Here is a 15326-nt window from a genome sequence, read left to right as displayed (position 1 = left end):
ACGGTCACCTCATTGCAAAAGAAATAGTAGGATAAACGACACAGTTCCAAAATTGTTATATAGTCAGGTTACTCCAGCAAGTGGCTGGGATCCAGGGAGAAAAGTGTATGTAAGTACGAGGACTCTCAAAATTAAATTTACTTTACCCTTATTAGCATCTAGTAAATATTAAACGCTGAGACAATTAATTTCGGCTGTCGGCAGGTAGCCGCATCTGTCGAGGAAGGAAGGGCCCATTCCAAAACTGTTTAAACTGTTTAAACAGTCAGTTTACTTACAATACCAGAAAAGAAAAATATTCATCTAGTGTAAAAACTAACAACAACAAGACACGTTTTTACAGATTTGCTCCACAGCCGAGATACGTATTACCTGAAATATGCTAGTTTAACAAAAAGCTGCCCTGATACATATAAGCATGGAAAGTTTCAAGTAAACACTCATTAAAATAAGGAATATTTACACTGAAAAGAAGCAACTAGCTGTAACAATTCACACTGGACCCTGCATTTATTTGTTTTCTTATTTCATAAATTTTCTCAAAATTCAGTAAAAAGGGGATATTCAAACCAGTCACCCGCATGAAAAAGGTTTAATAGAAGACGGGGTAAGGCTGATTAAGAAAACTGCGTGTATCTCTGGGAAATTGTTAGCAACGCCACTGAAATCAGTGCCAGTCTCTGCATGAGCCTGGTTGCTCTTTATAAAAGAAAGCCGTCACACCTATGCCACTTCTAAATGTTAGGGCGTCGTCGGGATTATTCTACTGTGAGAAATTAACTTCGATTTCCGGCTTACACCTCGCTTTGCTAAAATCGTAGGTCTTAGAAGAATTGTACAATGACAAAAAGAAAACAGCTCCGCCGAGAGTGGAACCTACAATTCGGGACGTTAGAACTTGGGTCAATTGAAGGAATAACGTTGACATGTTTTGCTCGACCTCCTTTTTCCTATTCCCTCAATGTTGGCCTCGAACTTGGACAATTCCACCAAAAAACCATTTCAAAACAACATTGGAAGAGAGAAAGACATGTATCAGAGCAGTTTGACCCAAGTTGAGTGTCAGAGATTGTAGGTCCAAGACTCTGTAGCATGATACCAAGCAAGGACCGATCGGTTGCCAGTCTTAAGCAGTTTAAGACCCGGATACGCAGTCTTGATTTAAGTAACATTTTAGATTTGTAGTATGTATGTTAGTGACTTATCACAAGAGAAAATGAGAGATCATTCTCTCTTGTTTATCATTAGTAGTTTTTAATTCTAACTCTTAGCAGATTCTAGTTTCGACTCTATATTGATTCGTTTTGTATTTTTAGATTGTATTTTATAGAAGGTTAAATGTCCCCTATTAGCAGTGGGGAATCCAGTGGGGAATACCCTCTGCTAGATTTTTGCTTGACTCGTTAATAAAGTCATTGTTATTATTACTATATAGACGGCACTTTTAATTCGTTCATTACTATTTTTTTGCATTGAACATTCCTTTTCTTACTTTTTAAAGTGCCGAGCAGCTTATGGGATTTTTTCCCGTTATTTGTTTGATTAACAACAAGTTTTCACACAGGATGCAAATGAAAATCAACATGTTTTGTAATTTGCAAGACGTTTGCAGTCAATTTAAGTTAGTTAGCAGCCTTTATGAAGGAAAGAAAATTCAACTTAGTTTAACTTAACGTCTTTTAAACATGCTTAATAAACTTCGGTGTGAATGAAGCCTATGTCTAACCTCCTCATACCTTTCTATAGAGGAGTTAATCTCTTCCATTTTAAACAAAGGATAACTTTTTCTATCTGATTAAAGAGGTAAGATAAAGATTAAGAACCAAAATGTTCCCTTCCTCGGCATTTTTTGAATAGAACTCATTGCGACATTTGGGGCACTTTGCGTATGACAAAGTTCCGGTAAACTCCATCACTGGTGATGTCTTGCTGCATTTGGGGCACTTGAATTCAGCTCGCTGAAGACTCGGCAAATCTTTCATTAACTTTCTGGCAACTTCGGATCCATGTTTCTCGTAACTGGATTTTTCTTCTACTGTCAAATCTTCTTTTTCACAGAAAACGTCAATAAATTCCAATCCAAGAACGTCTGCGTTCTGCACTTTGAAAAATCCTTTGTTTCCCCAGGAATCTCCCCAAGAATTCAGCAGTTGTAGACACTGGCTGTCGACACTGGTCAACACAACTGCATGGCCAATGGTAGGAGTATTGGAAAGACGGGCTGCTATGTCGATCTCCGCCTTCGTCAAAATACCTTTTGGGTTTCTTCGAAAGAAGTTTCCAAAACTTTTCCATTCAGGGTCAGTGAGCCGAAATGTTGCCACTACTGGGCGACTTGAAGTGATCGCTTCCATGGCACCTTTGAGGTCAACTTCCTGGCACCGCATACGGTACTTTGGGCACATCTTCTGCAGCACATGGAAGGTACTGGCTCCGTCACTAGATCGAAAACGATTGGTAAATTCTTCTCTTAACTTGTAGAAATCTGGACATTCGCCTTCGCGTCCAAGAATTCGTTTCATGGACAAATGAAGAATTGAAGCAGCTGCATTTGCATAGCAGGTCGCCCCTTTTTGCTTTAATTTTGCTTCATAGCCCTCTAATTGTTGGTTAATGTAGAGATCTAAGTCGACGACTGGAAGCATTTCGGATAGCGCGTCTTGAGAATAAACGACATCACGAGCCACTTGGCAAGCCTCTCGCAAGTTGTCTGGATGATTGACCTGCAAGAACAAGTGTGTTTCATTGTTGGTGATATCGATGGTCCAATCACGTTTAACAAACATAGTGCGTGGTAGCGATTGCGTGGGCTTCTTTGAGCTCAATGAGAACAGGAACTTTGCACCGGGATCCCAGTCAGGTCCTTCTTCGCTGTAGAGTCGTTTGGGGTCAATCTGCGTAGAGTCAGTGACAAAGCAGCTCACTACGGTCACACCTGCTGTGTTTAAATCACAGACCACTCGATCTATTCTTGTACGATCAGTAGTATCTCCATCTGAGGGACTTCCGTCTGACAAGATGAAAAGCAACTTTTTGTGACTGGAAAACCTAGAGGCTTGAAAAAGTTTTATCGCCTTCTCAATGGACTGAAATAAAGGCGTTTCACCGTAAATGTAAGGCTCGACACTTTTCAATAATTCCTGACTCCTTTTTGGGGAGAGTTCTTTTTCATCGACACACCCATGAAGAACATTTGAGGCATCTTGAACATTGGAAATGGAATTAACAGTCACACCCAACAGAGCTACTTTTTCTTTCGCTTCTTTCAGCAAATAAGGCTTAGCCTTATGAACTACTTCCCTGATGTCTGCAACTGTTGCTCTTACAAAGGTGGTTGCCACTGACGCATACGCACTTTGCGCTGCTCTTTTAAGATAAGAAAGGCCTAGCATGTCCTCCAGGGGGCTTTCTGGCCAATCCCGGCAAGCTTCTGGTAAAAAATCTTCAACAAATCTTTTGAGAAACGACTTGTCAGATTCAAATTTGCTCAGTAACAAATCAGCCTCTCTATATTCCAATGCCATGATGGCATCTTCTTCCGCTGCCCATTTGTCAACAGTTCTTGCGCCGGATCTTTTTAATATTTCGAAAATCTTCTTTATTTGCCAACTAGTAGCAGGCCCCTGAACATCATTCTCAGTTTTTTTGTCTTCATTCTGAATCTGTTTAAGAGTTCCTATGATATCAAAAATGTCCTCACCAGTACAAGCCCCAACGCCCATTGCAAATACATGGTTTTCAGAAGAAACATCGTACTTGATAAGGTTGTCAATAACCTCAAAGATCGAGCGAGCCCATGGGGATGGTCCTCCATCATCATCAGTATCCCTTTTAATGTAACGACTCATGGAACCAGAGACATCAAGCAGGATTCCAGTTAAATATTCCATATTTCCTCTCTCTGCAATAAGAAAAGCTTCGATATTTTCCCCTCAAGTTCAAACAGAGAACAGAACAGTACTAAATGAGCCATGGAATGAGGTAGAAACTGTGTTATCGGCTATTGTAACAATCTAATGAACCAGGCAGGTGTTGGGTAGGCGAAACCAGCATCAGGATCAACTTATAATTGGTTATTGTGTTATCCTTAACTGAAACTAATTCTGGGCTATTGTCGTGTTTATTAGTGCATATCAATAAAACGTCCTATAAGCAAGGAACAGTTCTGACATGCATTGCAATAGTTTTCAACTCGTGATTCGAATTTAAGGGGGTTGAATTTTGGTTGGTCGGTAGATTGGTCGGTCGGCTTTTGCAAACTTACGCAAACTATGACTGAACGAAATTCTAATAGTCACACGATGAGCATAAGTTTTATTTCGGACGATGACTAGTGAAGCATAATTTCCACCTCGTTCTGGAGTAAGTAATCATTTTATCGCTGAAAGGTAAAAACGTTGAAGAACGCTTGACCGTCATTGAAGTGAAAGGGAACGAAAAGCTTTGAAGTTTTCTTGATCAATGTCCGCGGTGCCACTTTTACCACTTAATCTAGTCATAAACACTATTCAAACTGTTCTAAAGTAACTATACAATCTTATTTTATAAGAACCTTTTACAAGAAGGTTGAGGCTAGGAATGAAATAAATTTGTAAGTACAATGATTTTGTAAATAGTTTTTATCATTTGAGATATCCTGAAGAGAAAAAAATAAAGTTATCTTAGTTATCTTATCCTGTTATATTCCTAGACTTTCACTCTACTAAACAGGGACAGCAATTGGCTGATTCTTGGTCACATGGCCTTGACTAAAATCAAATGTAAGCCGATCCTGATACAACGTGATCAAAGCATGGTGGAAAAGTGGCGTGACGGAAGGCGGGAAAAACACTGCCAGTTTTCTTTTTCGTAAATGAACACAACAGGTTCATGTTTGAACACAAATATGAAGCCTAAAGCTAAAAAGCAACGATTTTCAAAGTTATCCGAGAAGAGAAACAGCAGCTAGTGGAGGAAAAAGATGTAGATGATATAAGGATAGTATGCTTTGTAAATCATTCAATCAGTGGTTTTGGAATTAAATTTGTGTTCTTATAAGTACCGAGTCGACTGTTTTGATCCGCTCCGCTTAACCGTAATCTTTTGTTGCTGTTGAAGTACGTTGAAGTGAAAATCTAGAAATATAACAAAACACTTAATGTCAGGTCCCTTGGGAAACCAGTTAGTTTTGTGTTCCCTCGAGTCCTGTTTCCCTTGGGATCCGACATTAAGTGTATATTATCTTTACCTTTAATAGACCCGAGAGAGAATAATGGGACAGAGAGGGAAACGCCCAGTTTAGCCCTTGGGATATTTTTATTTCATCAGGCAAATCTAACGCTTCAAATGATCAGGAATTTGTTTCCCGCGGAGGTCCGCAAACTTTTATTCCGCGTCGTTTAAAGAGAATTCAACAGTCGCCATTAAAATATTCTGCATTCTTTGCCTTGAGGAAGTCGCAGCGTAGACTTGTTTACGTTCCAAAGAATCTATTCAAATGTGCGGACGTCTCAGTAATTACACTTCCGTTTATTTACAACCTCTTTTCTTTCTTTTTTATTGAAATTCACATATCCCAGCCAACGCCCTAAGATTCCCTCTCTGCCCTATTATCCTCTCTTTCTAGAACATAGCGTGACACAGGAAGTTCGGTCAAAACCGTTGCACAGGACTGGTTTCAACCTTAGGCCGGCTCCTCCGACGAATTCCTGACCTCCTTTCAAAGAAGAGGTGAAGGTCGAGCAGGCCTACAGTCTTTCATTTTTACAAATTATTTTAGGAAACGTCTTAAATATGTTTTTTCTGATGCAGTTTGATCGCCATCAAATATAAATGTTTAGCGCGGTCCAGCCTCATTCTTAAAATTGGATGTTCTTATAGGAAAAAGGGTGGACAATCAACATGTACTTAAGTAATAAAGTTTCGTCTTTCAAAAGCTACGATAAAGGGATTAAATTTGCAATAGTTTTGAAGTCATCCTTCCGCTTACCTCTTCTTTAGGCGCCAAATTATGAGGTTGCGAAGGCACGTGTCTACTCTCAACTCAGAACAAATAATCCTTCAGCACGGGTCCAAGAAGTCCATCATTAGCGGACTTAATGGCAACCAAAGTTTGATACCTTATCCTCACCAGCCTCTATAAAGACAAAATTAAAATTTTGACTCTCATTTTTCAGAAATGGTCAGATTAACATGAGAACCCACAATTTTAGTAAAAGATGGAAAATGTAGCAATTGTCGATGAAAAGGTCGCTTTGGCTTATAGGGCAAATTATTTCTAACCACTTGAAAACACTGATTCAATGATTCAAAGTGGTATTGAGAAAAAAAAACTATTATTTGCAAAAGGTGAAAGGTAAATTATGGTTAGAAGCAAATATTCTCGTGGAGAGAGAGGGAAAAAAGATATACGACAAACACGAGAGGAAGAATCTACTCGAAACACGCATATTTCAGTTTTGTTTGTATAAAGGAACGAGAAGGAGGAAATGGTTTGAGAGCTGATGATTTCGTTGTCAAGTGAATTAAAAAACGTAGGTCTTTGAAAAAAACATTCTTACTGTTTTTTCGAGAATAGGGTAGACGTTTGGCCTGGGCATTTCTTGCATTGAAAGTTATAGTGGAACTGATTATTTCATAAGATAAATTGTGATTAAACGTGAGCTATTGATGAGAGCCAACGACGCCTTCGTGAATGTTAGCAAGCACTATGATCTCCTCCTGATTGGTTGATAATCATATGTAATCTCACTAGCATACTTTTGTGGTAGTAAATTTAAATTATGCAAGCGATTCTAAGAAAAAGTCTGCTTTGCATGAATAAATCAATTTAAAGTTCTCAGTACAACCCCCCGACATAGTCTCAGGCTTGATTATGTACTAGTCAATTCCAAAACCGCTAGCGCTTTAAATCCCCCACCCACGTGCACCAGCGACTATTCAAAAATTTTCCCATGAGTCATAACCAAATGTGAATACACTGTATCCTACCAGGATCCTACTAAAGACAACCGTGACCGAAATACCTTAAATCTCGGAAAGCTGTCTTACAGAAGTTTATTCATTTATATAAAAGTTGTTCATTCCTGAAAGCTCACATTTAAGAGGCTTTTTCAAAGGACCCATGAAAGGGGTGCACACGCTAAATGCAGAGAGAATAACGAAATCCTTTTGGTTGCGACGCTGACCAGCGTTTTGACACAAAAGTCAAATGCCCGACTGCGCGGGCCCCGTTTTAGGTCAAATTCCCCATTGCTTGGAGCAAAACTCCAGTCAAATGCTGGGGGTATGCCTGGGGCGGAGGGAGGGATGGGCGGTTTTGGAATTGACTGGTATATATTCTCCCAGCTGCTGTCTCGCGTTATTTCCTGCTATGCAAATACTGAAAATGTTTTTAATCGCCTAAAACATTTAGGCGAACTGTAAACAAACGTTAAAATTATTTTAACGTTTCTTTACAGTTCGCTTGAGTTATCGAAAACGAAGTTTCTTAGAAACAGTGAAATAAAACTCTTCGTCGCCCACTTTCAGTTCTACCAGCTGAAAGCGATTCAGCTGGTCTTTGATTTTACACACCTAATTAGTACTTGAAACTAGACTGCTAAACTACTTCAAAACGTTAAAAGGCGCTTTAATAAGCCCTTTCCAAAAGATGAAACTCTCTTTTAGGCCTTGGGCAAACGTCGAACTTTTCAGGAGACAAACCAAACTTAGTGAGTTCAGTTCATGAAAAGCTCGACGTCTCGGGCTCATTTGAGTTCGTCTGAATGAGTTTGGATTGTCCAACACGTTCTATCCGTCTGCTTCAGACAGATAGAAACGTCTGAAGTTCTTCTCCAGGACAAATGTCGATTTTGCGCACATGCGACGAACTAAACTAACAAATTAAAAATTTGTATGAAATTGTATATTTGGCCTTGTTCGGGAGAAAATTTTTGGTCGGATTCAGTTGATTGGTTCGACACGCCCCAAGTTCGATGTCTGAACCACCCAAATATTAGAGTTTAGTTCGTCTCTTAAAAGTTCGACGTCTGAACTAGGCCTAACAAAGCTTAAGCTTTGCTAGTCTTGTCTTTAGCTTTTGCCGTATGCGATTTCCGTACGATTTGTCATGATCTCTCTTTAAAATAGACGGGTTGACCGTTAACAATGAAAATCTGTAAAAAACTGATTTAGTTCATGACAGTTTTGAGAAGACTAACAATATTTTAAAAAGAAAAAAAAATAGAAAAATGAACCTTTTACTGTATTTGCACGGCTTGATATGAAGACTCAAGGACGTTGGGAAACTTCTGAGAAGTTCCAATTCCTACTCCCGACTTCGTTCCCCGTTGCAAAACTGTCTTGAGTTTCACAAACACTCTCTCGAGTTTATACTAGGCTATGTAAACTCGGATATTGATATAACCTTTACTTTAAGAGGGTGACACCAATTACTATGAAAAGTATTCTCCCTAGTGGCCTTCATTGTTTCCATAATACTCAGTGATGTGATTGAGATATCTGAATGAATAAGTGCAAGATCTTTCGTATTTAATAAGCAATGGATGTTCTCGAACTGATTCGGGGAGTCTTTCGCGTTCGGTTAAGTGTCGCTTGGTTTGTAAGCTGAAGAAATTTCCGTATTGTTCTCATTTCTTTCGTTGACTCACAGGGTTGACTTTTTTCGTCAATTTACAATTCCTGGAATCTAAGGCTGAAGCATCTCACAAACATGTAGAAAGTTGGCTGATGCGGAAGTGCACTACAGCAAAATCTCTTTCCTCAAATAGAGAGAGAAACCGTCTTCAAACGTATCACAGCGGAAACTAGGATTCTCAAGCTAACTAGTCAAAGGTCTTAATAAGAATTCATAGCTCACCTAAGGCTTCGTGGAGTTGATTGTTACAAACACATGAGCTGCCAATGAAAGCAAACAACGCCTTTGTGGATGTTAACGCTAACAAGCACTTCATTCCCGAAAATTTGGCAAGTCGTTGATGATTAGATGACAATCATGAGATAGAAACAATTTATTTTTTGTCTATTAATATTTTTGTGTTAAAGAGACTGTGACACGCTTCTGCGCATGTGCGGCATTTTGATTTCTGGTCAGGCGAACCTTTTTTCAAGTTGGCTCATCGGGGAAAAAATCCTCTTCCATCGACCCTGAGAGGCCTGAGAAAGCTATTATGCAAGTATTGAAGAGCTTTTTGAAACCCATTTTTTGTATTTTCATGCAAGCATTGTCGAGAAGTTCGAGATCATTGAGGAGAAGTGCACGAACTAAGCCATATTTGTCGTTGTCAGTGTTCCTACAAACTCCGGATCAAATGTGGAGTTTAATCTGGTAATCTGGCGTTCATAACTGTCTATTAAATTTCTCCAGTCAACGATCTACCTTTGCCAGATAGTTTTTAAACGGTTAAGGGACCGGTCATTATTTATCACCTGGGGGGGGTCGGAGGATTTTGGGGGGGATCACTTGATTTTTAGGAGAACAGAGGGGGGGATCAGTCGTAACTGAGAGCCCAAAAGGGGGGATCACTGAAAATTTTGGAAGGATTCAGAGGGGGGACCACTCAAATCTGCTTGAACAATGCCAGTTTGAAAGCATACAACATAAATGTGCCCATTCTGCTGGGAGATGATAGCATTTGCAATCTCAATTTGTTCTAACACAACTTTATTTTAAAAACGGAAGTCTGTCACACTGGCGAATGTGTGCATTTCAATTTATATCGAGAAAGCTTTGTTTTAACGCTTTTATATTTTTCCTTTTATATTGTGCTCATGACTTAGCTAATATTCATCTTTAAACATGACGGGTGAATTCTAAATTGTGAACTATATAAACTTCTGATAACTGAAACATTGTAAAAAGCGTGTTTGTTTGTTTTTTCTGAGTTAAATACGTACCGAAATGCTTCAGAAAACAGTAAGGCCGAAATACCCGGTGCGGCATATCTTAGTAAAATAGAGTGTTTTATTGAGGACCACTACGTCCGAAGAGAGCTCTTTTTTTAATTTAGTCGGGATGCCTGCAATAAGCAAAGCGATGCAAGCTCCACACTCTGTTCCTGGTGTACCAACAACAGATGGGTGGGACCAGTAACAGAAAGAATCCCTCAGCCTGTGCCAGACAAGCAAAATCCCGGGCACTTTATGGATGTGTACGAAACGCCGACAACAGGTCGTGCTCCAGACGATTATCAACCGAGGAAATGTCTGAAGGACTTGTACGAACAAAACGCCATCTCTGCGGGCAATCCAAATACCATCGCTGCTTTCTGTGCAACCTATAGTGTCGAGGAAAAGCATGTCATTGAATACCTAGGCCATCTAAATGATATCAACATCAGGAAGGATATTAGAACAAGAGAGGCTAAGGAGAAAAAACGGTTAGAAGAGGAACTAACACACAAGGACTACCAGTGGGGCATACTTATTGAGAATGGCAAAGTTGAAAAGCTGAAGGTGAGACAGCTCGACCTGTACCTTAAGGAACATGGCCTGACCACTGTTGGTATAAAGCTGGACAAGATAAAGGCAATTCGCTACCATGACTATCGACAGAGAAGTCCAGGCAACGGGAATGAGTTGTCCAGCAGTGAGGAAGAGAGTGAAGAATCAGATACGGAGTTAGATGATGACGAGGATAGCGAAGATGATCTTGTCATTGCTGATCTCGATGAACAGTCAACTGTTCGTATGCCAGTTTTAACTTTTGTACCAGATGACCAAATAGCTGAAGTTATTGTACAAGCAAACACTGGATGAAAGAAAAAAAGGAAAACAAAAAGAAAACAAACAAAAAAACGAACAAAAAAAAAATCATAAAAATGTGAGCAAAGCTACAAAGGCTGATCTATTACACTATAGATGAAAATAAAAAAGGAGACAGGAACAGTGGCCGATCCTAGCCCTTCCAGATGGCCGAATTGTCGCTAAATATGACCTGCTGATAGGGACTTGGCGGACTGCTATTTGGCACTCTAAAAAAAGTAACTTTGCAGTTTCAAGCACTGATTGCAGTTTCAAGCACTTTGCAGTTTTAAGCAAGATTGCTTGTATGTCAACTGAATTCAGATGTCTGGATCCAGACTAGAAAAAGACACGGATCAAGAGACACTTTTAAAAAAAGACTGCGCGATAACGGCTTTATTATGCTGTAAGTACATCATAGTTAGAAATACTACCTGTATATGAACGTTTAAAACACTAAATATACACGTCGAAAGGTGAATATGGGTACAAAGGCATGGGGGGGGGGGGGATCACGAAAGTTATATATAGTTATGAGGGGGGATCACTTCAATAAAATAACATTTAAAGGGGGGATAGGCTAAATTTCATTGTGTTTAGCCCAAAATCCTCCGACCCCCCCCAGGCGATAAATAATGACCGGTCCCTAATGTATAAAGAACGTTGAAAAGTCGTTTCCTCGATACAGCCGTGGACGAACCGGCGAGTGAAGCTGATCTGCAACATGACTTTCGATTGTCTGCAACCGTGACACTAACGCATTTGTACTCTCTCGTTTGATCGGAATCAGAGGGAGAAAACCCATCAATATTTTCTGGTACACGACTTCGTGTGAGGCTTGAGGAAAGAATCCATCGAAGACTCCGAACTGTAGTTACACCAAAGAGTACACAACAGGCCGCGCATCTTCACAGATGTGTACTCTTGAAATGTGACTTATATCTTTGCTGCATGATCGTATATGTTTAAGAATTGAATTCTGTTTATAATCTGGTTTCTTTATGTGTAGTACTCGATAACATTCGTTTTGCGGAACACTGACCCGACGCAACGTAACGTGGCCGGAATTTGTTCATTTGCTCAATTTTGCTTTATGCTCAGTTTTTGCGTAATTCTTTTAGGATAATCTCTTTTCTTATCGGCTGTGTGTTTCTGTCACCGCTCAGGCTATATTTGCAGGTATTTCTAGGTTTATGTAGGGCGAACAGAAAGATCAGTAATAAAAGGTTTGGTTACCAATTTTGTTTGCCGATCGGAGACTGCTTTGTTAGCGTGGGTACGTAAAAGACCTTGTAAAAATGCACATAGGTAAATGCTTTTTCTAAAGCAGGACATGGTTCTAAATCTTATTCTTATCGTCTGGAACATATACCTGAGGAATAACAAATAATAAATATGAATAACGGCGAAATATAAAATCGAACCAAATGTCCGGGAAGTACTCTCGCGTCGCGAACAATTATGTAAATTTTCTTGTGTGCCTCTAACTCGCTTCCGATTGGTTTAAAAACAATCAGCTGCTGTCAGAACTCACACATGCGCAGTATCGTGACACAGTCCCTTTAAGCGATTCTAAGAAAAGAGGGGTTCTTATATACAGTGTATATAGGTTTCATATTCAGCTTAACAGAGGGAATCAATATTTTTCGAGCGGTAAAGTATTGCTATTAATAGTAGAATATTGAAATTCATATCTTTCAATCACATTATGAATTTTACTTTTCATTTTCAATTTCAATTCCCCGCAGTAACTGGAAAAAATTTCAGGTCAGTTACGGTATCGCTTTATCGCTTTATCAATCTCACTTTCGTCTCTTTGTACTTTTGAATTTTACGACTTGTGCTCTAGCACAACAAGTAGATCTCTATATTAAACTTGTTAAGGTTCAGTTATTTTTCCTCAGTCAACGAGTTTAAAACTGAGATTCGTAGAAACTACGAAACGCTTCGTCCCTGCACTTTTTCAAAAATTTCAAAGAATTCAAAACAACAGCTCATGTTTACTTCGCCGGGATTTAATAAGCAAAACAGCCGCAAGGATTTCGAAGGGCCATTTAGAAGCGCACCAGCATACTATTGCTGGTACTTGGAAAAATTAATGCTTTGTGTGGAAACAGTTTTTTTTAATGCAAATGATTCTATTAAAAAGGGGGGTTTCGGCTTTGAAAGTCGGCTTTGTATAAAATGAAATTTTTTATTTCAAAGCAAACCACTTGGTCGGGGGGTTTGCGCCAACGTCATTTTGTGATTGTACAAGAAAAAGTTTCCTATTAATCAAATGTTTACGTTTACTATGTTTACAACTTAATGATGTAAGATATCAAAATAAATCGGAAAAATAGCTTTTCTTGTAGAATGAGCATCAGAGGTTCACGAACGTCTCAGTTACTTGTACAAGAAGGTATTATAAGTTACTTTGACTTTCGAGCTACAGTTCAGTGTCCCCTGGTTCTTCAGACGTTTTGGACTGGAGAAATTCAACAGGCGTTGCTCCATTTCTTAAGATAGCAAAGTATAATTCATGGTTGACATAAGAATAGTGCATTTTTCCTTCTTTTGTTTACCCCTGCTGAACACTGAACAGCCTACTCTGAGAAATCATGGATATTTTTTTCTGCGACGACGGTATGACCTGATGGAACTGGTGTTTGTAATTAATCCATTACGCTTGGGAAAACTTGTTGTTTTGTCAAATGTAATCCATTTACAGACTCAAATAAACTATTTGCCCGACAAAAGTCATGTGATTATCATCATTATCATTACACAAGGCCAAATCGTACACATTTATTTCATGAGGAAAGATTGTTTAACATGAAATCATGTTGCGGGCTGCAAATTCCTGAGACCGTACTTTGCCGTTTGGCCCGCGAAAAGGAGCGTTTTAGAGAGGGCAGTTTGTCATGGTTATCCTTAGATCCCATCGACCGTAGCCCCTTCGGACACCTCATGAAATTTACGCAACGTAGTTTTCTTCGTTATATATTAGGGTTAAGCACTGCCTTTACTGATTAGGATTAAGCATGGCTTCTGCTGATTAGGGTTAAGTACTGTTTCGAAACTGGTTATGTTTGGGGTTGGGGTTGATACTCTATTTACTTAAATTATTTTCTTTCCATCCATCCAATCCGCAGTGGTCTAGTGGTTAGCGTGGTATACTAGATTTTCTAAGTCGTGGGTTCAAATACCACCGCTCTTCACACCATTTTTTTTCTTTCAAATTGAAGAGACTTGCCCTTTCATGAACATTTCCAGCTTGAAATATCATCTAAGTGTGATCAGTACATGTAAAAGCAGAAAACAGTTCTACCTTGTGTAAATTTTATAAGGGGAGAAAGGGGCTACGGCCGATCGGATATCTAATGCTGACTGTTTGTGATTTGGCCGCGCGCAGTGATAAAAATGGTGGATAATCATGTGATGAACACGCACCAGAATACTATCGTGGTATTTGGGACAATTAATGTTTTGTCTAGTGAAAATTATTTCATTCAAGCGGTTCTGAGAAAAAGTGGGTTTTGGTTTTGGTTGGTTAAGTATTGTCTTCAAGCTAGTCTAGGGGAGAACAAAATCTAGACCCTTTTTCAGGTAGACGGGTTGACGTTGACAATGAAAATCTGTCAAAAAACTTATTAATATAATAATAGTACTTTTGAAAAGACTGAACGGTATTAATAAAATTTTTATAAAACATTTTCCAAACTTATGGAAACCATTTTCCTGTGGTTTGAAAGCCTGATATGAAGACTCGAGGGTGAGGAAGAATTCTGGAAAGTTCTCAGTGCAAACCGTCGACTTCTTCTCACGTTAGTATTAAGCCTCTGTGTGTGTGGGTACCTGCGAACGTCGTTTTCGTCGCGCGTTTTCCATAAAATCGTCGACTTTTCAACGAAATCGTCGCTTTCGTCGTATCAAGAATAGTTTTGAAAGGTAAGGCTGCTTTCGATTTCGAGACCAGAACTTTGAATCCTGAACGTGCAGCACACTTTTTGGCAGATTTCTTTCTCTTTATCGCACAACTAACCTTGTCAATGCAATGCGATAGTCGCCGTAATCTCTAAGATCGTTGTTTCATCAATAGCGGTCTTTGCGACTTCGATTTTGTCGCAAATACACATAGAGAGTCTTATAACCGACTGTCTTGAATTCTCCCAACACTGCCACGGGTTCATATCAGTTTGCGTAAAAAAGAGTTTTCAATTACTTATTAAGAAATGTTATGTTTCCTTACAACACAATGATGTAAAATATCTGATTAAATCGGGTAAAGCGCATTAGACGTTCACGAACTGTTTCGGGAAGTCATGGTTGGTTTCTCTTTCGCTTTCGAAGTACAGTTCAGTGTCCAATGGTTTTGCATACGTTTTATTTCTTATGATACGTAACTAAAATTAATGTTTGACGATGTAATCCTGCAATTTCTTGGCCTTCTGCTTTCAGTTGCCAAACAGAATCCTTAGCTCTGAGTAAATTATGGATGTATTTTCACTGCGCCGACGATAATGCAGATGCCGATGAAAACTGAGGGAACTTATATCGTTTCTTGAAACAACCGCGCTTATAGGAAAACGTCAATATTACAACCCTTGGCAGACTGAAAATGA

General features: G+C 39.2%; 2 protein-coding genes across 2 annotated transcripts in view; both read right to left on the bottom strand.

Moving 5' to 3' along the window:
• LOC140933895 (4-hydroxybenzoate brominase (decarboxylating)-like) overlaps window positions 1-15326 on the bottom strand; it is a 179177-nt gene that overhangs the window by 15732 nt on the left and 148119 nt on the right. The gene's annotated exons all lie outside the window — the stretch shown is intronic.
• On the bottom strand, window positions 1788-6071 carry LOC140933893 (uncharacterized). The gene is made up of 2 exons (XM_073383564.1): window positions 5969-6071; window positions 1788-3901 (listed from the first exon to the last, which is right to left on the bottom strand). Exon 2 carries the CDS (start codon window positions 3888-3890, stop codon window positions 1788-1790), a length of 2103 nt encoding a protein of 700 aa, XP_073239665.1. The 5' UTR covers window positions 3891-3901; window positions 5969-6071.

Source organism: Porites lutea, chromosome 4 (assembly GCF_958299795.1).
Source record: "Porites lutea chromosome 4, jaPorLute2.1, whole genome shotgun sequence".
Classification (NCBI taxonomy): domain Eukaryota; kingdom Metazoa; phylum Cnidaria; class Anthozoa; order Scleractinia; family Poritidae; genus Porites; species Porites lutea.
This window is presented reverse-complemented; position numbering and strand designations above follow the sequence as displayed.